This window comes from Cynocephalus volans, chromosome 6 (genome assembly GCF_027409185.1).
Source record: "Cynocephalus volans isolate mCynVol1 chromosome 6, mCynVol1.pri, whole genome shotgun sequence".
Lineage (NCBI taxonomy): Eukaryota > Metazoa > Chordata > Mammalia > Dermoptera > Cynocephalidae > Cynocephalus > Cynocephalus volans.
This window is the reverse complement of record NC_084465.1, coordinates 118,445,718-118,468,936: the sequence shown is the minus strand read 5'-3', so window position 1 is coordinate 118,468,936 and position 23,219 is coordinate 118,445,718. Positions and strand designations below refer to the sequence as shown.

Sequence of the window (23,219 nt, the reverse complement as noted above, 5' to 3'; positions counted from 1 at the left end):
GTTAACAGCTATGAAATTATTCCCCAAGTAGAGATGCCTTAATCTGTTCAAGGCAAACTACATTCTGTCCGCAACCATCCTTTCCAGTCTCATCCCTGACCATTTCCAAATGTTTACTCCACTACTGCAGGTTTAATTATTATTCTCAAAACAGTCCCTGAGCTTTCCCACTTCTGCACCATTCAGATCTATATTGTTCTCTCCCCCACAAAGGCATCTCTTCACCTGTCAAAATCTTAGACTCACAGGAAAATGCTTATGCTATATCACTAACTGGGGATAAAGGAAAGGTTATGAAATTATATATCTAAACGTATATATACCTTTTTTTTAAAAAAAATACATGTACACGAAGGGACAAAACTGGAAGAAAATACTAACAGTCATCTCTGGGTAGTGGGTTTACTGGTAAATCATTTTTAAAAATATTTTTTAAATATTCAGTATCCTGTATGTATTGCTTTTATAATCAGAAGCAATTTAAAAATTTTTTAATTCATCTCTCTTTCAAGGTTCTACACATATAATAGCTCTTTCATAAAAGCTTCCCGATTTTCCTTCACCCCACTTGGGGAAGTCTAAGGCTATTTTATAAAATTATTCATGTTCTTCTCTTCCAGCCTCACTGTTGACCAAGCTGTAAGATCCTTGAAGGATGGAAATTCATCTTACTCATCTTTGTATTCCCTACTATTCCTCACATAATTCATATTTTAAAATAGTACCCGTATTTACAAATTGGTTACCCCTTTGAAGATTCTCATTTTGATCATACGAGATGGGAACTATGAAAAAGCAAACACACCGAGCTCCTTTACGAGTATGTTCACATACTTGGTGGTTTAAGGAATAAGTAAATAATTTGGTAAATACCAGCATTCCACACACAGCGGTGGACTTTAAGAGCCAAGTCATGAGTCTAATATCAAGTTGTTTTATGTATTCCCCTAAGGGTAGAGGAAACTACTAAACAAAGCCCTTGCTTCCAGGGTTACTGCCGAAAAGACAGGGAGGTGCGTTATGTGCAGTCCCTGAGTATTCTGGCTCCTGTCCGCCCCCTTCTGGCCAAAACATAGATGTCACAGCCTTAGAAAGTCACTTAAATTAAAAGGAAGGAAAGAAAAAAACCCTGAGCAATAGGTCCCCAGCCTTTTTTATACCTGCTTTGTTCCCCTTCACTTCCAGAAAGCCCAATAAACCACTGATAAGAAGTTGTAACAGCAACCACCGTGGAAACACACAACTAAAACTTCAGAGACCTGCCCATGAATCTTGACTTAATGGGAAGGAATCCATGAATTAGAAAATGAATAAGCCTTTAAAATGCTTATTGTTTTCATTAGGTCACGTATCTAATCATTGGGGCCAAGATGAGTAGGGATGCTGGTAGAACACTGAAGGGTGAGTGTAGAGGAGCACAGTAGAGTTAAACAACAGAGCAGAGAGGCATGGACAGGGCTTGGGAAGCCTGCTTCCACCTCAGCCAAGCAGTGGAAACAGCCCACAGGGCTGAAAAGTGTCATCTTTCCCTTCTGAATCCACAGTGGGTCTGGAATTAAGCCTGATCCAAAGTTGTAAACAAAAGCTGTCAAAAACTGTTTATTCCCAAAACCAAAGCCCATGATCCTGACCCACAGAGTATCAGTCAAACCTGATGCCAGCTCCCCAAGAAGGAAAGGAAAGGAGCTTAAATTCATGGAACTGCCACCTACTCTCTCCCACTCCCACTTCCCCAACCCCACATGACTGGACATAACCCCATCACCAGGTAAGTTCCACGGATCTGAAGTTTTATCAGATTTTTGAGAGAATGTGAGGAACAAAGCTCCCAGATGATGAATTTCCAAAGATCCAGCTCCAGTCTTACAATCCTGCACCTGAGGAAAAGACTCCAAGAGTTAACAAATGAGGAAGACAAGGAATGAAAAGGCTAAAGATGAGTGCTGAATCCATTCTCCCCTTTAGGTGAATGAAGAGCACAAGAGCAAGTGTAACTTTTCAATCAAGGGCTAGAGCAGCAACAACATCTGGGTAAAAAAAGAGGAGCTTCCAAGGAGATTCCAATACACACTGTTTTTCAGTCAATAGCAGGCCCAGAAAAAAGCACCCACATTCAAATATAAATAAGTGGGGGGGGGAAGGGAAGGAAAAACTCCACCATGGGACCTACACAAAAGTACAGGGATCAAGAGGCAAAAAAAAAAGAATAAAAGTATGAGGGTGGGGAAACACATTTTTGTAAATGTGTTTCATAATTTACAAAATAATTGTTTCATAATTTACAAAAGTACTGCCTGGATACACAGGGCCACCTGCTGCTTTGACCATTGTTTTAAACATACCATATGTATCAAAGGAACTGGGAGCAGACTAAAATCACATATCTGACTGTTCAAAATATCAGTCTAATAAAATACATGCATTAAATAAAAAAAAGGGAGCATATCAAGAACAACCAGAGAAAAGATCAATAAGTAAACAGAGGTCTTGAACAACAACATACACCAATCAGACCCAACAGACACAGAACACTCTACTCAACAACAGCAGGATATATGTTTTTCTCAAGTATACATGGAACATTCTCCAGGACAGACCATACATTAGGTCACAAAACAAGTCTCAATAAAATTTTAAAAGATTGAAATCATAGAAATCATACAATTTCTTTTCTAATCACAATGGAAATAAACTAGAAATCAACAACAGAAAGAGAACTGGAAAGCCCAAAATACGCAGAAATTAAACAACACACTCATAAGCAACCAATGGGCTAAAGAAGAAATCACAAGAGAAATTAGAAAATACTTAGAGACAATTGAAAATGAAAACACAACACACCAAGCTTATGTGATATAGCAAGAGCAGTGCTAAGTACGCTAATTTATAATTTATAGTTGTACGTGCTTACATTAAAAAAGACCTCAAATTAACGATCTAACTGTACCTCTTACAGAACTAAAAAAAGAATAAACAAAATCCAAAGCTAGCAGAGGAAGAAAATAATAAAAATTAGAGTGGAGATAAATAAAATACAGAATAGAAAAACAAAAGAGAAAGTCAATGAAATCAGGAGTCTGTTCTTTGGAAAGGTCAACAAAATTGACAATCCTTTACTTAGATTCACTAAGAGACAAGACTTAAACAACTAAAATCAGAAATGAAAGAGGAGGTGTTACTACCAATTTTATGGAAATAAAAAGGATTATAAGAGAGTACTTTGAACAAATATACACCAAAAAATTGGATAACTTAGATGAAATGGACAAATTCCCAAAAACATACAACCTACCAAGACTGAATCTCAAAGAAACAGAAACTCTGAATAGAACTAAAGCTAGTAAACAGATTGAATAAGTAATCAAAAACTTCTCAACAAAGAAAAGCCCAGGACCAGAGGGTTTCACCAATGAATCCTATTAAACATTTAAAGAATTAACACCAGTTAATTCCCTCTCAAATTCCTCTCAAATTCCCTCTCAAATTCCTCTAAAAAAATGAAGAGGAGGAAACCTCATTCTATGAGGTCAGCATTATCCTGATAGCAAAGTCAGAAAAAGATACCACAAGAAAACTACAAACCAATATCCCTGACGAACACTGATGTAAAAATCTTCAACAAAATACTAGCAAACCAAGAAAGAAATACAGAAAGAAAAAAACCACAACAATATGTTGAACTTTCAGAAAGAGAGAACAAAGCTAAGGATACTAGAGATGGGGTGGGGGGTGTTGGGGAGTGATAGGTCAGGTGGAGGGCATGGGGAAATATTATGATTTGCAATGAATAAGCTAATAATAATTTTTTAAAAATACTAGCAAACCAAATATAACAACAGCACATTAAAAGGATTATACACCATGACCAAACTGTATTTATCCGTGGGATGCAACGAAGGCTTAACATACACGGATCAATTAATGTAATACATTATATTAACAAAATGAATGAAAAAAAACACATGATCATCTCAATTGATACAGAAAAAGAATTTAACAAAATACAACACCCTTTGATGATAAAAAACACTTAGTAAACTAGGAACAGAAAGAAACTACTTTAACGAATACAAAAAGCCCACAGCTAACATCATACTCAACGGTAAAAGACCCTTCAAGCCTCTCCTCTAAAATCAAGAACAAGACACCCACTCTTGCCATTTATATTCAACACAGTACTGAAGTCCTAACCAGAGCAATCAGGCAAGAAAAAGAGATAAAAGGCATTCAAATAGGGAAGGAAGAAGAAATGGGGTAGTTATTGTTTAATGGGTAGGAGTCTGGGAGGATGAAAAGAGTTCTGGAGGTGGACGGTGGAGATGGTGGCACAGCAGTGTGAATGTACTTAATGCCCCTGCACTGCATGTACACTTTAAAATGGTTAAAATGGTAAATTTTATGTTATGTGTACTTTACCAAAAAATTATAAGTGTTTTAAAAAAGAGAAAGCCTTCAAAAGATTTACTCTGGGAAACAGAAGACAATTGTAGGTAACAATTGCTTCGTATTCTCGAGGAAATTACACAAGGATCTGCTTTCTTTAATGGGATCTAAGGTATCACCATGAGATATAAATGGAGGTCGGCAGAATTAAGGGAGATAATTAGGAAGTAAATAATGACATAACAAAAATTAAAAATTAGTTAGAAGAATGAAGAGTAGAACACATAATTTAGAAAACCCAATTAGTCTAATGGAAGACAGACTTTAGAAAATTCACAGAGACTATACTGGGGGAGAGGGGATAGGCAAAGAACCAAGAGAGACCAGAGTGTATGGCACATATGGAGGGGAAAAGGAGAGCAAATGAACAGAGAGCTAGTTGATGGTCTCAAAGACAGAAAAGAGAACAAATGGAACAGAAAAAAAATTATTTAAAAGAAGGAAACTTTCTAGAAATGAAGAAAAATATGAATCAGCAGATGAAAAGGGCTCACACCATGTTCTAGAAAAGATTTTAAATTTTCAAAACTGAAAAATAACCTAGTGAAGTTATTAAAGGAAACTTATAAGCCAGAAGTCAGCAAACTATAAGCCAGCCGGCCAAATTGCCATCTGTTTTTGCAAATAAAGTTTCACTGAAACACAGAGAAGCCCATTCACTGACATACAGGCTTTGTGCTACACCTGCAGGGTTAAGTATTTGCAATAGACCCTGTGGCCTGCAAAGCCCAAAATACAAGTATTTGCCATATGGCCCTTTACAGAAAATATTTGCCAACCCCTGTTTTAACTATTCAAGAAAAAGAAACAAGCTACCTACAAAGGAAAAAATAAGTAGGCCAATTTCATATTTATCACCAGAATATAGATGACAAAAGACAATGAAGGTTTACAGAATTCTGAAGGAAAAAGAGTGTGACCCAATAATTCCAAAAGCAGTTACCACTTTCTACGTGTAATAACAATACAGACATTCTTTACTATATACATACGGAGGATACACATATAATCCCCATGCCTTCCTGAGGAAAAAAAAAATTATTTAGGCGGTGGATACACATATAATCCCCACGCCTTCCTGAGGGGAAAAAAAATTACGTAGGCCGGCCCATGGCTCACTCGGGAGAGTGCAGTACTGATAACACCATGGCCACAGGTTCAGATCCCATATAGGGATGGGCCGGTTCGCTCACTGGCTGAGCGTGGTGCTGACAACACCAAGACAAGGGTTAAGATCCCCTTACCAGTCATCTTAAAAAAAAAAAAAAGAAGAAGAAGAAGGAAATGAAATACATAAGCAGAAAATATAAATGTAGAAACATACAAGACTGAAATTTTCTGTTAAAAAAACCTAAATGGGATAAAGTCACTATTAAAAGAGAAATATAAGGAATAGATTTTTTAAAAAATTTAACTGTATGTCATTTGCAACAGACAAGCCTAAAATAAAATGTCTCAGAAAGTTTGAAGGTTAGAAAAAAAGGGGGGACAGGGGCGGAGAAGGCAAAGACATACTAAAGTAAATGCAAACGAAAAAGAAGGCAGAGATCATAATATCAATACCCACGGTGAACTGAGACAGAAAGCAGTAAATGGGGCCACAGACATATTTGGTTGAAGGGCTATTTAAATCTTAATAGAGCAGTAAGAAAAAAAGAAAGCTTTCCAAATTGTTCTTAGAAACCAACACAATCATACCAAAACCTGACAAAGATATTCACTTATGGGGTCCCAACTATAAAATTCTAAGTTAAATATTAGCAAACATCCAGTTGTACATTAATATACACATACACACACATACGCACACACACAACGCACAACCGTTCAACAAGCAGAACTTGTTCTTGAACTGCAAGAATACTGCAATATTGGGAATCCCATTAATATGATTTGCCATATTAATATGGTCAGTGGAAATAAAAATAATACATCCAATCTTGATAGATGCTTAAAAGGCACTTAATAAAATTTGATTATAATGTTTTTTTAATTACCTAACAACAGTATCAGTGCAGACTGCAGGTGTTTCTGCTTGTGGAGTTTCTGAACAGCACAGGGATTATAGTAGAAACAATTCCCTGATGTGAACAGAGGTACACAATTCTCCAGGGTTGAGCTCCAAGGCTGCATAATTTTGGTATAGCTTCACCACCAGGGCACAGGAGGTCTTGTCTAGTGAGAGAACTAAATGCGGAGATTTGAGGGAGAACAGTGTTGTTGTTTGGCATGAGGAGGTTAAAATGCTCTTAATCATACTGAAAACTCAACTATCCAGGGAGTCATTCTCCAAGGATTCTGTGCACTTGGGTGACCACATGTCCCAGTTGGTTCAGGATGGTCCTGGTTCACACATGTTGTCCCAGCTTAATTATTAAAAGCACTCTCTTCAACCATGAAAAAAAGGAAATATCGCCATTTACAACAATATGAATGAACCTGGAGGGCATTACACTAAGTGAAATAAGCCAGAAAGAGAAAGACACATACTGTATGATCACAGTTATACACAGAATCTAAAAGAGTCAAACTTATAGAAACAGAGAGTAGAACGGTGACTGCCAAGGGCTGCGGGATGGGGGAGGTAGGGATATCTTGGTCAAAGGGTACAAAATTTCAGTTATAAGATGAATAAGTTCTGGGGATCTGATTAAGTAACTACATTACTCTGTAATATAGTTATTATTAACTATAGTTAATAACAAGGTATTGTATACCTTGAAATTTGCTAAGAGAATTCAAGTGTTCTCACCACAAAAAGAAAAAAATGGTAACTATGTGAGGTGACGGACGTGCTAACTACCTTTTTGGTGGTAGTCATTCACAATTTGTATGTATATCAAATCATCACATTGTATACCTTAAATATATAGAATTTTGTCAATTATACCTCAATAAAGCTGGGGGGAAATGCACTCCCTTTTCCTCTCAAAAGTGTTTGAGTTTAATAATAATTTATATGGTCAAACTCAGCATACTGAAGTTTTATATTTATATGTATGATTAGACTTTATATGTGCACATCTGAATATTCATATTTATAATTATCTAGCAATAACTTTTTATTTTTATTTTTTTATTTTTTATTTTTTTTTAAATAATACACCCTTTTATTATTATTATTATTATTATATATATATATTTTTTTGTCTTTTCGTGACCGGCCGCACCGGCCATCCTTATACAGGATCCAAACCCGCGGCAGGAGCACTGCTGCGTTCCCAGCGCGGCACTCTCCTGAGTGCGCCACGGGGTCAGCCCCTAGCAATAACTTTTTAAAAAATTATTGAATCCTTGTCTCAGCACACTCACCTATCCTAAAACAAATTTAAAAATCAGATAAGACTCTTAAGGTCTCAGACCTTCTTATGATTCAATTTCATCAGCAGCAATGTACCATCACATAAACAGAGCTGATGCTACATCTCAAGAGATGAGTTTTTAGAACAGGAGAGAGTAAAACAACATCGTCAATTGTTGTTCACAACGAGAAACAGAGAAGTGTAAACTGATAGTAGCCAATGTCATAGTTGTTGGAGACCTTCAGCAGAACAGATTCAGGAGAATATTAAACCCAGGAAGGAAGGGCTCGCATAATGTATGAGCAGGAGCAAGAGAAACACAAGGAGGAGATACAGACTATACCCCATCCAATGCAAATAGCTGTGAAAGAGGTAAACAAACAAACAAAAAAACCTAAATAGCTGTGAAGGTAAAAGGAACAGCTTTACTGCTGCTCCTACCTGTTTAACTAATAGGTTCCTGGATGGAAGGGAAAGAGAGAATTAGATAAACTTATCTGAAAAATCACTGGAAAATAATAAACTATCATAATGTTCTTGATAATGGTCAAAACTCATGAAATGGTACATTTAAGATTTTTTTAATTCTCTAAATATAAAATTTTACCTCAAAAAGAAAAAGAATCATGAACCAATACTGTGCTGTAGCTACCGATATGAACACTGAAGTGTCTAGGAGTCAAGTGTACTGATGATGTCTGAAACTCACTTTGAAATGCATCGAAAAATAAGATGGATCAACAGATGGATAGAAGGATGAATAGGTGGGCAGATAAAGCAAATGCAGCAAAATGCTAATGATATGCTTTAGATGGTATATTCACTGTACCTGTTTTTTTTTTTTTTTGGTGACTGGCTGTTTGGGGATCTGAACCCTTAACCTTGGTATTACCAACACCACACTCTCCCAGGTGAGCTAACCAGCCAGCCTCTTACTGTACTTGTTCCAACGTTTTTGTATGTTTGAAAATTTCACATAAAATGTTGAAAACAGAGCCCAGCATGCAAGGGTTCCTGTGAGATGGAAGCCATGAGCCCTAGCGCCAACCCCACCGCCCCCGCCACCAATCTAGGTAAGCGGAAGCCAGGCCAATGCGTGGGGAGGGTCCTATGAGATGGGCACCGTGAGCCCTAGCCCCAATCCCACTGCCCCCGCCACCCACCTAGGCAAGCGGAGCCAGGCCAATGCATGGGGGGGGTCCTAGGAGATGGGGGCTGTGGGCCCTACCACCCCCACCCCAATCCCCACTGCCTCACATCCAGGCCTGCAATGGAACCAGCCCGATGCCTAGGATCCTGAGAGAGAGGGGGCAGGACAGCCCCACACCTGCCCACAACTAGATCTTAGAATGTACTTATTAACCATGTGTTATTTCTTTGGGTATGTGACTTATCTGCTCATGTCCTTCACCAAATTTCAGCTTAGATTTTTCTAAGTCATTTTTAAGAGTTCTTTTTGCAATAAGGATACTAATCTTTGTGTGTTTTAAAAAAAATAAGGTAGCACCGGCCCATGGCTCACGTGGGAGAGTGTGGTGCTGATAACACCAAGGCCATGGGTTCGGATCCCTATATAGGGATGGCCAGTTCGCTCACTTGGGAGAGCGTGGTGCTGACAACACCAAGTTAAGGATTAAGATACCCTTACTGGTCATCTTTAAATAAATAAATAAATAAAATAAAATAAAATACTGAAAACATGTTAAGCATCATAGTTACAGATTTACTTCCAATTTACATAATTTAATCAACATCAAAACATTCTAAAGACTGAAGACTCAGAAAGAAGTGTACACAGATGAAAAATGGCCAGCACTCACCTACAGACTGGGAGGTGAATGCTGCTACAATCTGGGTACTGGCCAGGGCCTCCAGCCTGTTCTTCAGTGCCTCTAAGTGCACACATTTTTCTGAGTAGTCTGGTGTATCAACAAGCATCATTAAGCTGTTCTGCATACCTGTTAGTTTGGCAGAAATCACAGCTATGTCCTAAAAAATGACCAAAAAAGAGGACATTTATCTTAAAGGACCCCTGTTACCTCAATTGAGAATGTATAAAACATGTAAAAAGGCTATTAACAAAATAAGAAAATGGCCCACAAACATATTATGTTCAACATTATTAGTACTCAAAGCAATGCAAATTTAAACAAGGAATTGCCATTTTCCTCCTAACAAATTGGTAAACCTTTTGAAAAATTATAACCATTGTTGGTGAGGTGCAAAGAAAAAAAGACAATCAGTCTGGCATCATTATATTTATCCTGTTTTTCTCAAAGGCAACTTATCAATATGTGTCAAGAGTTTTAAAAATATTCACATCCTTTAACTTGGTATTTTCTCTTCTAGAAATCTGTCCTAAGGAGATAATCAGAGGATATCAAGATATTAATGTATTATAACTAATCAATGTGATTTTAGTGTTAAAATAACAAAAACCTGGAAGCAACCTAAATCTTCCATAATAGAAAATAAAATGTAAATTTTAGGTCATTCATAATGGCATGTGGAATATTGTGCAGCCACTAAAAATTATGTTTTTGAAATGTATTAATAACATAAAATACTTTTACTATTAAATGAGATAAACACCATAAAAAAGTATATAGATGCCAGAGTCCCAATTTGTTTCATATATATCAATGCATACATTCCCGTAATACTCATACATGCATACATATGAAATACAACATGGAGGGTTGGCCAGTTAGCTCAGCTGACTAGAGAATGGTGCTGATAACACCAAGGTCCAGAGTTAGATCCTTGTACCAGCCAGCCACCAAATAAAACAAAAAAACCGCAACAAAAACACATACATGAGTACAAATATGTACAAACACACAGAAAATATATCTAAGAAATATAAAAAGTATATTAAGAGGGCATATGAATAAGGATAATGTTTTCTTCCTTGTATTTTTTCTGAATTTTCTAAATCTTCTAAGACACATATAAACTATGCTTATAATTAGAATACATGTTATTTTTAAAAAAGAAGTAAGAGTAATAACTGACAGTATTTCATCTCAACATTCAGCGGATATCTATGATATACCAGATACTGTATTAGATATTTGAGACCCAAGCATGAATAAGGTCACATTTACAAAGATGAGTTCACAACGTATTGGGACAGAAAGATCGCAAAACGATTTAAGAAGAATGGCCCAAGTGTTACAGGGGCACAGAGGAGGGAGCAATTAATTTTGCCTATGAGGGGCAAGGGGCCAGCAGGGAGAGCCATGAAAAGAGGTGACACTTTAGCTGGACCTTGAGGGACAAGTGGAGGCCTACTCTACTGCAAAGAGAGGGAGAGGAAGGATGGATCAGGTAGACAAGGGAGGCACAAAGTCACAAGATAGGAACATACAGAGGGAGTGGCCAGACAGCACGCTGAAAAGGCACACCTAAACCCTGCTGTGAAAGACACATGTGTCTGGTAGTGAGCTTGGAATTTACCTGGTAGAAAACGGGGAGTGGCCAAAAGTTAAAACACAGGGGAGGGAAGGGAGACAGGGAAATGGCACGTCCCACTGTATGCTGCAGAAGACCCCGGTGGTCGCAAGGAGGATAAACTGGAGCGTGGGAAGGACTTGGCGGCAAGCAGACTAAGGAATGGCTGCTGCAAAGGTCTAGAAGCAAATGACTAAAAAGCACAACTAGAATGGTGGCAGAGGGATAAAAAAAAGATACACTGACTAGGAAGATGGGTGGCAGGGAAGAGGGCACAGTTAAGCACGGCTGAGGTTACCAGCCTGAATGCTTGGACGGGAAACAACTCCATGAACCAAGGCAGGGAGGTCATGAGAAAGAGTAAATGGAGGGTAACTTGGGACAGAAATAAAGAGCTCCGTTTCTGAAGCTCCTAGAGAGAGTCCAGCTGGATACATTTGGTCTTGTGGGCAGGCGGAGAAAAACAAGATTTATAACTCTCAGTTAATTAACATTGTAGTTCATTACCATTAAAATGAGAGACCATATTTACATTCTCTCCCATACACGTGCCAGGAACTCAATAAGACTGGCGACTTATATCTATGAAGCCTGGATCAATTAAACTTGTCAAGTACCCTGAGGGGCTCTGAAAAGGAATGGGAAGGAGCATAGATCTGCTGCATTAAAGACAATGACAGCTGACACAGAATAACAGATACGTCACTGGGGGAAGAATGAGGGGCAGGAAAGTGTCACCATGTGCTACCAATCATGGAAAAAAAGGATGGGGAACATCTATGTGTGTGTGTACATCTGCAATAAAAGGCATAAAGCCAGTTAACAGAGTTTGTCTGTAGAAAAAAACCTAGGGGATTCAGGTGTGGGGGGTCAGGGTTAGGAAAAAAAATCTATTTTTCACAGTTTATTCCTGTTTACTAATTTTTTCCCATGTGCATTTATAACTTTTTTAAAAACTTAAAGAAGATTTTTAAAAAGCAAAAGAGATCATAAATAATTCATTCTGCTTTACAATTGAAAAAGTTTTTCATAAGATGTCATCTCACTTCATCCTTACAACCAAGTATCAAAAGTATTTCTATTTTCCACACTTTGCAGCCCCAGAGGGTTAAGTAACTGGCCAAGGTCCCACGGTGTGTAGGGACCTCTCCTATGTTCCACGCTATCATTTCCCCTATATCTTCTCTGCCTGTGCATTGTAACTGAGGCTTCTCCTGAACTCACTCTCTGAGACCAAGAGGCTTCAGTCAATCACAGGCAGCAGACTGAAAGGGTGGAAGTACTCGGCAATTTCAGATCTTCCCCCCACCATGTCTGAATGCTTCTGTACGCCACTACTGACTTTCCCTTACGGTTTTGATGAATGGCTCTCTCATTTGCTTTCTCCAAACCTCAAGTTCCTCCCTAAGTAAATTTCTCAACATCCCCTAAACAAGAAACCTACTTGAGTCTTAAATGTCTCCTCAATATCAGCACTCAGTGTGCTCCACTTGTCTGCTTCTTGCAGAGATTCCACAGCAAGTTGCATCCTGGACTTGACCTGGTCAATTTCTACCAGTACCTGAAAGAGAAATGAGGGGTACAAAATAAAGCAGCAGCTCTTTTTCTCTACACTCCACCAGTGACTGGAAATGTAAGGATCATGGCATATCCTGTCTTTAGAGAGTTTCTGTACCCCAAACACCAATTGTGTGGCTAAATTTGTTCAGCAGACGCTAAAGAGATGAATTGACAGAAAGAACCAAGAAAAAGAGCAGTGTGAATGCTGGGCAGAATTCTGAGTTGTTGGCCTCCCACAGTGCTGTGCTATAAACACTTACAAGAGTGAATATCTTCCAAAAACAAAAATCAACATTTCAGACAGGAACCAGAATACCTGCATTGACTGAGATGTGTCCTGTTCAAATTTTTTAATGTCCTCCTTGACAAGAATCATTTGTTCTTTCAGAAAAGATGCCTCCTGTTTAAGGGCTTCAATGTCACGGAGCACTTTGGGCATGTTCTGAAGAGCCTGGTGACTTGTTTCTGTAGCAAAAAAATCAAGAACAACAATATGCACAAAAGGTGAAAATCACACCAGTCACCAACAAAAAATATAAATCAAACCAGACGACAGAAAGGAAATTTTCCCTAAAGCATTACCAACTACACAGTTTTTACAGACTGTGGAAAATGTGGGACAGGAGAGAAGGGCAGTGAAGTGGCCTCTGCCAGGACCATGTCCCCAGACTGATGGGTAAGGGCAGTGGGATTTAATAAGGCACGAACCATAAACCAGATCCAACACTAGCCATTTGCCACCACCGAGTTAAATCACAACTCCTTTTGTAAGGAAGAAGGAATCTGACAGGTGAATGCCAGCTATGCACCAAGTGCTTTACATATGTCACTTACTGTCCACCGTAATCATTAGAGCCATCTCTTACCCAGAAGAAAACTGAGGCCCGGAGAGTTAAGTAACTTGCCCAAGATTTCACAGAGCTGAAACCAAGCCTTACATGTGTCTGGCCCCAACGTCTGCTTTCCATGGTCTGTTATTTTTAAATTTTTTTTCGTGTTCCCATACTCATTTATTTTGTTGGGCTTTTTCTGGGTTATTTTTCTGCTAACTCCAACACTTGTACGAATATACTTGATTTTCCTTATTACCAGGGGAGACACTACTTCAAATGATTACCCATTGTAGAGCAGAAAAAAACATGTATTTGATGGATGACTTTGAATATGGTTTCTTTCCTACTTTAGGTTAAAATTGGGTTAAGAAAATCTTCAGCAGGTGTCCATCCAAAACAAGTCATTGCTATGACTCACTATGAGACGTTTCGGCAAGCCCACTTGAGACATTAGTGGGTGACACTGCAAACGGAAGGCTGCTGTTTTGGAATTTCAAGAGCCTGTGGAGCCTTCCGAATGGGAAACTACCAACTCTGGCTCAAGTTCTCCATGGGTTCTGGTCTGTTCTGTACCTTACCAAAATCTTGCAGGTGGGGCCAAGAGCAAGGACAGGGATACGCCTGAGCTACAAGAAAGAGCAAGCCTCTCCCATGTCCCCCAAATTATACGTAATCTTCCGGCAATTCTCAGGGTAAGTAAGAGCTCCCTGGGTGCTGTGGCTGCCATACTGTAGAACCTGGGAACAGTGATTCATACACCAAACCCAGATGTTTTACCAGTTTGAGGGAGAATGAGGACGCATCCACACGTGTCCTTACTTAGCAGCTGAGGCCATGTAGCCAGCCTAGAGGAAATAAACACTAGGGAGTCTCCAATTAGTCCAGTGGCATGTTTCTGTATCACCCAAAGTTCCTCATTCAGTAGGTATGGGATGGAGCCCAAGTTCTGAATTTCTAACACATCTGCAGACAATGAGGCCAGGACCACGTGTTAAGAACCACTAGCCTGTTCCTTCATTGCTCCCCTACTCTGGCTGAGGAGTAGGAGGCTAAATTGTACCTGTGGGACTGAACTGCAGCACCATGGCACCGTCTTTATGTGGCCCATCATGTGGTCTGCACAGTGACGTGCCAAGGAGAGGCACATGATTGGTTTCTTCATGCAGCCCTTTCATAAACGGTGTCATCCCTGACAAGATGGATAGCTCTTTCCCATCAAAATAACTTTCTGTGGGGCCGAGCCCGTAGCGCACTCGGGAGAGTGCGGCGCTGGGAGCGCAGCGACGCTCCCGCCGCGGGTTCAGGATCCTATATAGGAATGGCTGGTGCACTCACTGGCTGAGTACCGGTCACGAAAAAGACAAAAAATAAAAATAAAAAATAAATAAAAAAATAACTTTCTGTGGCTTTGTAACACCAAGGTCAAGGGTTCGGTTCCCTGTACCAGCCAGCTGCCAAATAAAGTACAGTACAGTAAAGTACAGTACAGTGCAGTAACGTACAGTACAGTACAGCACGGTACAGTATAGCACAGCATAGTACACTAAAGTAGAGTACAGTAGAGTGTGGTACCATAGAGTACAGTAGAGTGCCATACAGTTAAGTACAGTAAAATGCAGTAGAGTACAGTGCAGTAGAGTGTGGTATGGTAGAGTACAGTACAGTTGAGTGCAGTAGAGAACAGTGAAGTGCAGAAGAGTGCAGTACAGTGGTGTACAGTATGGTAGAGAGCAGTGCAGTAGAGTGCAGTACAGTAGAGTACACTACAGTGCAGTACAGTACAGTAAATACAGTATGGTACAGTAAAGTAACATAAAGTAAAATAAAATAATTATCTGAAGACAGTTATAAAGCATGATGAACGGGCCAGCCCGTGGCTCACTCGGGAGAGTGTGGTGCTGATAACACCAAGGCCCCGGGTTCAGATCCCATATAGGGATGGCCGGTTAGCTCACTGGGTGAGCGTGGTGCTGACAACACCAAGTCAAGGGTTAAGATCCCCTTACCGGTCATCTTTTAAAAAAAAAAAAAAAAAAAGCATGATAAACAGCAATGTTGTTCCATGATCTTTCCAAAATGCAGTCCACAGACCACCAGCATCAGCTGGAATGCGTTTAAAATGCAGGTACTAAGGCTACCTGCCAGAGATCGTGATTTAGTAGGTCCGGTATGAGATCAAGGAATCTGCATGTTTTAACGGACGTCCCAAGTATAGAATAAAATTTTTTTTTTTTTTTTTTTGTCTTTTTTGTGACCAGTACTCAGCCAGTGAGTGCACAGGCCATTCCTATATAGGATCCGAACCCGCGGTGGGAGCGTCACTGCGCTCCCAGCGCCGCACTCTCCCGAGTGCACCACGGGCTTGGCCCTAGACTAAAATTTGAAAATCTTTGCAGACCCTGATGTGTTATCAGGAATCGGGAGAACTGACAGCATAACCATTTAAACCCTTTAAAGAGCAATTCAACCACAGTCTTCTGCTCCAAGAGTGTATTGAACAGAGCCTTAACATCCTGAAGATGTATTTCAGGAACCTGTTAAAACAGCTCTGCCACAAAACAGCCATCTGTTTCCACCACTGACCCCAAGAAAAGTTCTCAGACTAAAGAACCAAAGACATAACACATAAAGATTTCTCCAATGCACAGGCACTTCACTGACTTTAACAGTGCCGTTGTGGCCCCAGCCAGGTCTCTCACCTGCTGAACCTCACGGTCACTCTTCAGGCCCCTGCTGCTTCCCTATGGGCCCGTTCTTCCCTCTCCTCACCTTCCCCAAATTTAGTCCACTCCTGTATCTATTTTAAAACTATCACTTCCAGTGGTCGCCTCTGTGAGGATAAGGGCCAGGTTCCACTGTGAAGTGGCACGAGGGCACTTCCAGATGATGGCAACATTCCATATCTTGATGGAGAGTTGAGTTATACTAGCTGCATACATTTGTCAAAATTCCTCAAACTCTAGGCCCGGCCCGTGGCTCACTTGGGAGAGTGCGGTGCTGATAACACTAAGGCTATGGGTTCGGATCCCTATATAGGGATGGCCGGTTCGCTCACTTGGGACAGCGTGGTGCTGACAACACCAAGTCAAGGGTTAAGATCCCCTTACTGGTCATCTTTAAAAAAAAAAAAAAAAAAAAAAAAAATTCCTCAAACTCATCACATAAAATTTACGCATTTCACCTTATGTAAATTTTATTTAAAAAAAAAAAGAACTGTAGGGGCTGGCCGGTTAGTTCAGTTGGTTAGCATGTGGTGCTGATAACACCAGGGTCCAGGGTTCACCCCTATACCAGTCAGCCACCAAAAGAAAAAGTAAATAAATATTGAACTCTAATGTTTAGGTTTCTAACTGAAATGTTTAGGGGTGAAGTGTACTGATGTCTACAACCTGTGTTGAAATACACCAAAAATAAGATGGATCAATGGATGGAGGGATGGATAAATGGACGGATCTGTGATAAGGCAAAACACTAAAATGTTAATTGCAGAATCTAGGTAGGGGTTAGATAGATCTTCACTACAACGTTCTCCTAATGTTACTGTATGTTTGATACCACCATCCACGGTTGCTCAGTTCAAGAATCTGCTCTCATTCCTTTTTTTCTCTCTTTTTATTTTATTTTTTTATTTTTTTGTTCTCATTCTTATTTTCACTCCTTTTCATCTCTCATTCCAATCCAACAGCAAGTTCTCTCCTTTCTTCCTCCTAAAATCATCTTAAATCTAACCCATCTCTCACCATCTTCACTGCCGTCACCCCAGTCAAAGTCACTATCATCTCTTTCCTGGGGACATAAATTGAAATGTGTCATACTCCCTGCTTAAAAATCCTTTGTGCCTTCATTTTAAATAAAATCCAAACTCTTTAATGTGACATTAAAATCCCTGCATGATCTGGCCCTTGCCGAACTCTCCAACACAAGACTGGGTCTTATTCAACAACTTATCTCTAGAACCTGGAAAACAGACTGTGTCCAATGAACATCTATTGACTGACTGAGTGAACAAATCAGTTCTCCAATTTGGGGCCCTCAACATGTCCTGCTTGAACCTCTGCAAGAGTCGCTCTTCACTGCAGACCTGAACCCTTTTCTCATCTTCCATGAAAACAAAGCTTTACACCTCTGAAGGCTACCCAAAGCTAAGAGATGAAAGCCAAACTCTTTAGGTTGGCCAAAAAAGACCTCACAGACTAATCCTGGTCTACTTTTCTGCCTCATCTCCAGCTACATCTCCCCCATGAATAATAATAATAATAATAATAACAACTATTATTTATTAATGTTATTCATGAAGCTTTGTTTGAACTTATCACCCTTCTCTGGACTGGCTAGGCCTTTCTTTATCAACATGCTTCTAATGTTCCCTCTCTGTGCTGTTCCCTCTCTCTTTAATACCAGAGAGGTAGTGAGTGTAATGGTTAAGAGAATGGGCTTGGGAACCAAAGGCCTGGGTTCAAATCCAACTCCCCTATTCATTAGCAACATGACGCTGGGCAAGTGACTTAACTTCTCTCAGCCTCAGTTACTACAGCTATAAAGTAGAAATAACAATTGTACCTACCTCAAAAAATTAGTCAGTTTTAAGTTAGATAATCATGCCAAAAAGGGGGCACTAAAAGGAGTCTTCAGAAAGTTCATGGAAAATGCGTATTATGAAAAAACTATGCTTGTAAAATTTTTTTGCACCAAAATAAACTCGTACAAACTTGTTATAATATGTCTGAACAAGATCTAGTTGAGATACTAAGAAGGATAAGACATCAGTTTGAAAAAAGTCCCTTTCAGAGCAACGTGAATTCTGCTAAAATTGAAGTAACATCAAATTGATGGTGAAGCTGGGGATGGAAGAATGGTAAAATCATTGATCCTTTATGAAAAGTTTATGGGGACAATGCCCCAAAGAAATCAGCAGTTTACAAGTGGATAACTCATTTTAAGAAGGGATAAGACAATATTGAAGATAAAGCATAGCAAGAGACCACCCGCATTAATTTACAACGAAAAAATTAATCTTGTTCATGTCCTAATTGAAGAGGACTGACGATTAACAGCAGAAACAATAGCCACCACCACAGACATCTCAATTGGTTCAGCTTACACAGTTCTGACTGAAAAAATTAAAGTTGAGTAAACTTTCTGTTCAATGGGTACCGAAACTGTTGTGCCCAGATCAGCTGCAGACAAGAGCAGAGCTTTCAATGGAAATTTTAAACAAGTGGGAGCAAGATCCTGAAGCATTTCTTCAAAGAAATGTAACAGGAGATGAGACATGGCTTTACCAGTATGATCCTGAAGACAAAGCACAATCAAAGCCATGGCTACCAAGAGGTGGTAGTGGTCCAGTCAAAGCAAAAGCAGACCTGTCAAGGGCAAAGGTCACAGCAACAGTATTTTGGGATGCTCAAGGCATTTTGCTTGTTGACTTTCTGGAGGACCAAAGAACAAAAATGCCTGGGAAACCTTCACCACAGAATTCTTTTCCACCATGAGAATGCTCCTGTTAATTCCACTCATCAAACAAAGGCAATCTTGCAAGAGTTTCCATGGGAAATCATTAGGCATCCACCTTACAGTCCTATTTGCTCCTTTTGACTGCTTTTTGTTTTCTAATCTTAAAAAAATCTTTAAAGGGCACCCCTTTTCCTTCTGTTAATAATGTAAAAAAGACTGAATTGACATGGTTAAATTCCAGGACTCTCAGTTCTTTAGGGATGGACTAAATCTCTACTATCATCACTTACAAAAGTGTCCTGAACTTAACGGAGCCTATATTGAGAATTAAGGTTTATATTTTTTATTTTTATCTTTTAATTCCATTTTTCCACAAACTTTTTGAAGTCCTCTCATATTAACATTTTGGCCAGGACAATTCTTCACTGCACAGGACTGTCCCAAGCATTGCAGGACATTAAGCATTGCTGGGTCTTTCTGCTAAGTGTCTATCATTGTGTCATTCCCCACCACTGGGACAACTAAAAAAGCTTGCACCAATTTTCAAATACTCCCAGGGATGCGCCTCCAGAGGCCTCAGTGGGGGAGGGGCAGGCAGGGTCATCCCTAAAGACACAGGTGAGGCCACCAGCTTCAGCCCAGAAACCAGGAAAGGGAAAAAGCCAGGACTAGGGGAACCAATTTGAAATGCAACTACCCCCAGGGCTGTATCCTTAAGTGAAGGACCAAGTCGGGCCTAAAGGTGACCATGGTCAGAACTGAGGGTTGCACAAGGTGGCCCAAGTGTGGCTCCCCAGATCCCAAGGCCCCCCGGCCTCTCAGATGCCTGCCACAGTGACCGTCAGTTGGCAGTGACCCTGTCGTCACTGTACAAGATATTTTGTCCTGCTGAGCAGAAGGCATCATCCTCTGCAAACCACCTCTTCCCACAAAGTCTTTCTCCCTGGTATGAAAAAGAACTCTGTACCTCATCCTCCTCTCTCCTGACAGTGCAATGGCCTTGGTCTTGGAAACCAAAAGGAGAAGGTCTGGCCCTCAAGTGGGGACTCTGCTTACCATTTGATACTTGAACGCCCCCCTGCCCTGTGCCTTGGACCTGGGCAAGGCTAAAAGGAAGAAACAGCACAACTCACAGTTTGAGCTGGGGGGTGGTCTTGGCAAGGTTCCTGTCCTCACCCCTCCCAACCTTCTCAAAGGAGGAGTGCAGCCTCTTGGGTGACTTGGAAACTCCCGGACAAATTCCATTCTAACTTATTTTGACATGTATACAAAACAACTGTTTAGAGATTCCAATTGTGCAAAGCCCTACTGTGTTTTTATGTTCCTGTTTAAAAGAAAAGTTTACTTAGCAATAATTATAAATAAATGAATATTCTTTAGTAAAAACAAACAAACAAATATTCCCAGGGATGGGGATGGTGGGAGGCTGGTTTGAAAACCAGTTAGTTAAAACATATAAAGCACTTAGAACAGTGTCTGACACATACCAAGCTCTCATACATTTGCTACTGTACTATTATTTATGTCCTCCCTTCCTTTGCCCTGTGAAGCCTTCCTTTAAGGCCTAACACAGAGGAAGCGGGTTATGATTCTCCCAGGCAAGAATAGCTGCCTCCTCCTGCCACTTCTCACAACTCCAGGTTCTGTGCTCAGTAAGGCCACTCCTCACTGTAATTTAACTGTTTACATATCTTCCCCACACGGCAGGAAGCTCCAGAAAGGTAAACTTTTCATCCCCAGGACCCATTTCCTTTTTTTTTTTTTTTTTTTTTTTTTTTTTATCATTTACTTGTACATATTTGTGGGATGCAGTGTGTTGTTTCAACACATGCATACACTGCACGGTAATTCACTTAGGGTAGATAGCATCGTTTTGTACCCATTAGTCTACCACTTCTCCTTCCTCCTCCCCCCCAGTACCCATTTCTTGATACACGCACAGTAGATGCTTAATAATTAGTAAAAGATGCAAAGTTCAATAAAGAATCTGCAATGAAATAAAGCCCTCCTCCCTTTTTCTTAAACAACGGGCACGTCTATAAAACAAAGTTCTGTTTACTGGACCGTCTGCTCACAGAGGAAGCAGTCTGTTTAACCGGTGTTTCCAACAGAGGCTGGCAAAGAGACCGTCATGCAGCTTGTACTGAACCTACCTACCCTGAATAAAAGTCGAAGTTACATGAAATGGTTGCTCGTACGTATTATTTTTCATAATTAACGATCCTTAAAAAATAGTTCAAGTAGGTGCCGGCCCGTGGCTTACTTGGGAGAGCGTGGTGCTGACAACACCAAGCCAAGGTGTTAAGATCCCCTTACCGGTCATCTTAAAAAAAAAAAAAAAAAAATAGTTCAAGTCTCCGTTCAGGCCAACCCCTCCTCCTCAGCTGACATGAATATCCACGAAAACAATGTTTCCCAGATTTGTGTCATTCCCATACACCTTTAATATGTTTTTGCCAGATATAAGATCACCTATTATTATCTAATACTCTCAAAATTCACTCTTTTAAGTTTTACAAGGAAACTTTACGGCATCGCCAGAAGTGGAAAACCAACCTCCGGCACTAGCAAGTGCTCAGCACAGGGCAGCACCCGGCTGGGACTCTCCTGGTGTCATGAGGGAGACTGCGGGGCTGGCCTCCTCACCCGGCGAGGCAGCCACTGTCCTCTACCGCCCGCCACGTACCCACCGGACGCCCCCCGCCCATTTGGGGACCTCTGCCCGCGGCCGGGACCCCGCGCGGCTCACCCTCCACGGCGTGGTTCACCTCCTGGATGAACAGCTGCAGCTTCATCACCAGCGTGGCCGCGTGGCCGTCCGCCTTCCCGGCCGTCACCTCCTTGGGGCCAGCCCTGAAGGCCGCGTTGATCCACTCCTTCACGTCGAAGTCGTCGGCCAGGAACCTGGAGAAGTCCATGGCGGCACGACCTCGGGCCCGGCGTCCAGGCCTTGAGAGCTGACTCCGGCAATGAGGATGCGGAAGCGGGCGGCCCTGCCGGAGCCCCAGGGATGGCCTCCGAGGCGGCACGCCGGCACTTACGCGGTCGGGGAGACAGCGCGCGCAAGCTAGGGCTGGATGACCCTCGCCGCGCGCCGTACTTGTTCCGGAAGCAGGAGGCCGTTTCCATAGCAACTGCCGGCGCTCGGGGCGCTAGGGTAGGCGGGTGCAGGAGAAACGCCCCAGGCTGGTGCAAATTTCCCACTTCTGCGGACACTTGCTGAGCACTAAACAATGTAGTCACTATAAAGCCTTTACATATATTAGCGCATTTAATCCTCACGGTCCCATGAGTATCATTATTCTCCCCAACGTATATAGATGAAGACCGAGGCCATCGAGCAACGGGTGACTTTGAAATCACATAGCTAGAAACCCGCACTGTCTACAGTATCCCCGCCGCTCCCCGCCACTCCCCGCCACCCCGAAGAGCTGACACTTTTCAAAAACAGCTCTATTGATGAATAACTTACAGAGCATAAAATTCACCCATTGTACATATGCAATTCAATGATTTTTAGTAAATTTAGAAAGTTGTGCTATCTCCACATTTCCATCAGCTAACAATATTCCTTTTTGCCCATTTGCACTTAATCTCTGCTCCCACCCCCAGCTCTAGGAAACTATTAATCTGCTTTCTGTCTCTATATATTTACCCTTTCTGGATATTTTAGATGCATGGAATTATACAATATCTAGTGTTTTGCATCTGACTTCTTTCACCTAGCATATTTTTGTCCATCCATGTACCACATACCAGTAATTTGTTAACTTATGTTGCTGAATATTATTCCATTGTAAGGAAATAATATTAACATATGTTACTATATGTTAACATATTTTGGTAACATATTTTGCTCATCCATTCACCAATTGATGGACATTTGTATTGTTTCCAGTTTAGAGCTGTTATGAATAATGCTGTCATGTTTACATATATGTATTTTTATAGACGTTTTCATTTCTTTTGGATAGATTTCCGGAAGTAAAATTGCTGTGTTGTAAGGTAAATTTATGTTTTTTGTTTTTGTTTTTTTTCTTAGCAGCTGGCTGGTATGGGGATTTCAACCCTTGACTTTGGTGTTAAAAGTACTGCGCTTTAACCAACTGAGCTAACTGGCCAGCTTATTTGTGTTTAACTTTTTAAGAAACAGCCAAACTTTTCCAGAGTGCCT

At 40.6% G+C, this 23,219-nt stretch overlaps 1 protein-coding gene across 1 annotated transcript in view; it reads right to left on the bottom strand.

The window, feature by feature from the left end:
* COG7 (component of oligomeric golgi complex 7) overlaps window positions 1-22,063 on the bottom strand; it is a 76,708-nt gene extending 54,645 nt beyond the window's left edge. Inside the window, exons 1-4 of the mRNA XM_063100159.1 lie at window positions 21,795-22,063; window positions 13,075-13,223; window positions 12,643-12,759; window positions 9,566-9,734 (exon numbers count right to left, since the gene is read on the bottom strand). Coding sequence (XP_062956229.1) covers window positions 9,566-9,734; window positions 12,643-12,759; window positions 13,075-13,223; window positions 21,795-21,963 — 604 coding nt within the window. The 5' untranslated portion in view covers window positions 21,964-22,063. The remainder of the gene's footprint in view (window positions 1-9,565; window positions 9,735-12,642; window positions 12,760-13,074; window positions 13,224-21,794) is intronic.
* Window positions 22,064-23,219: the final 1,156 nt, after the last annotated feature.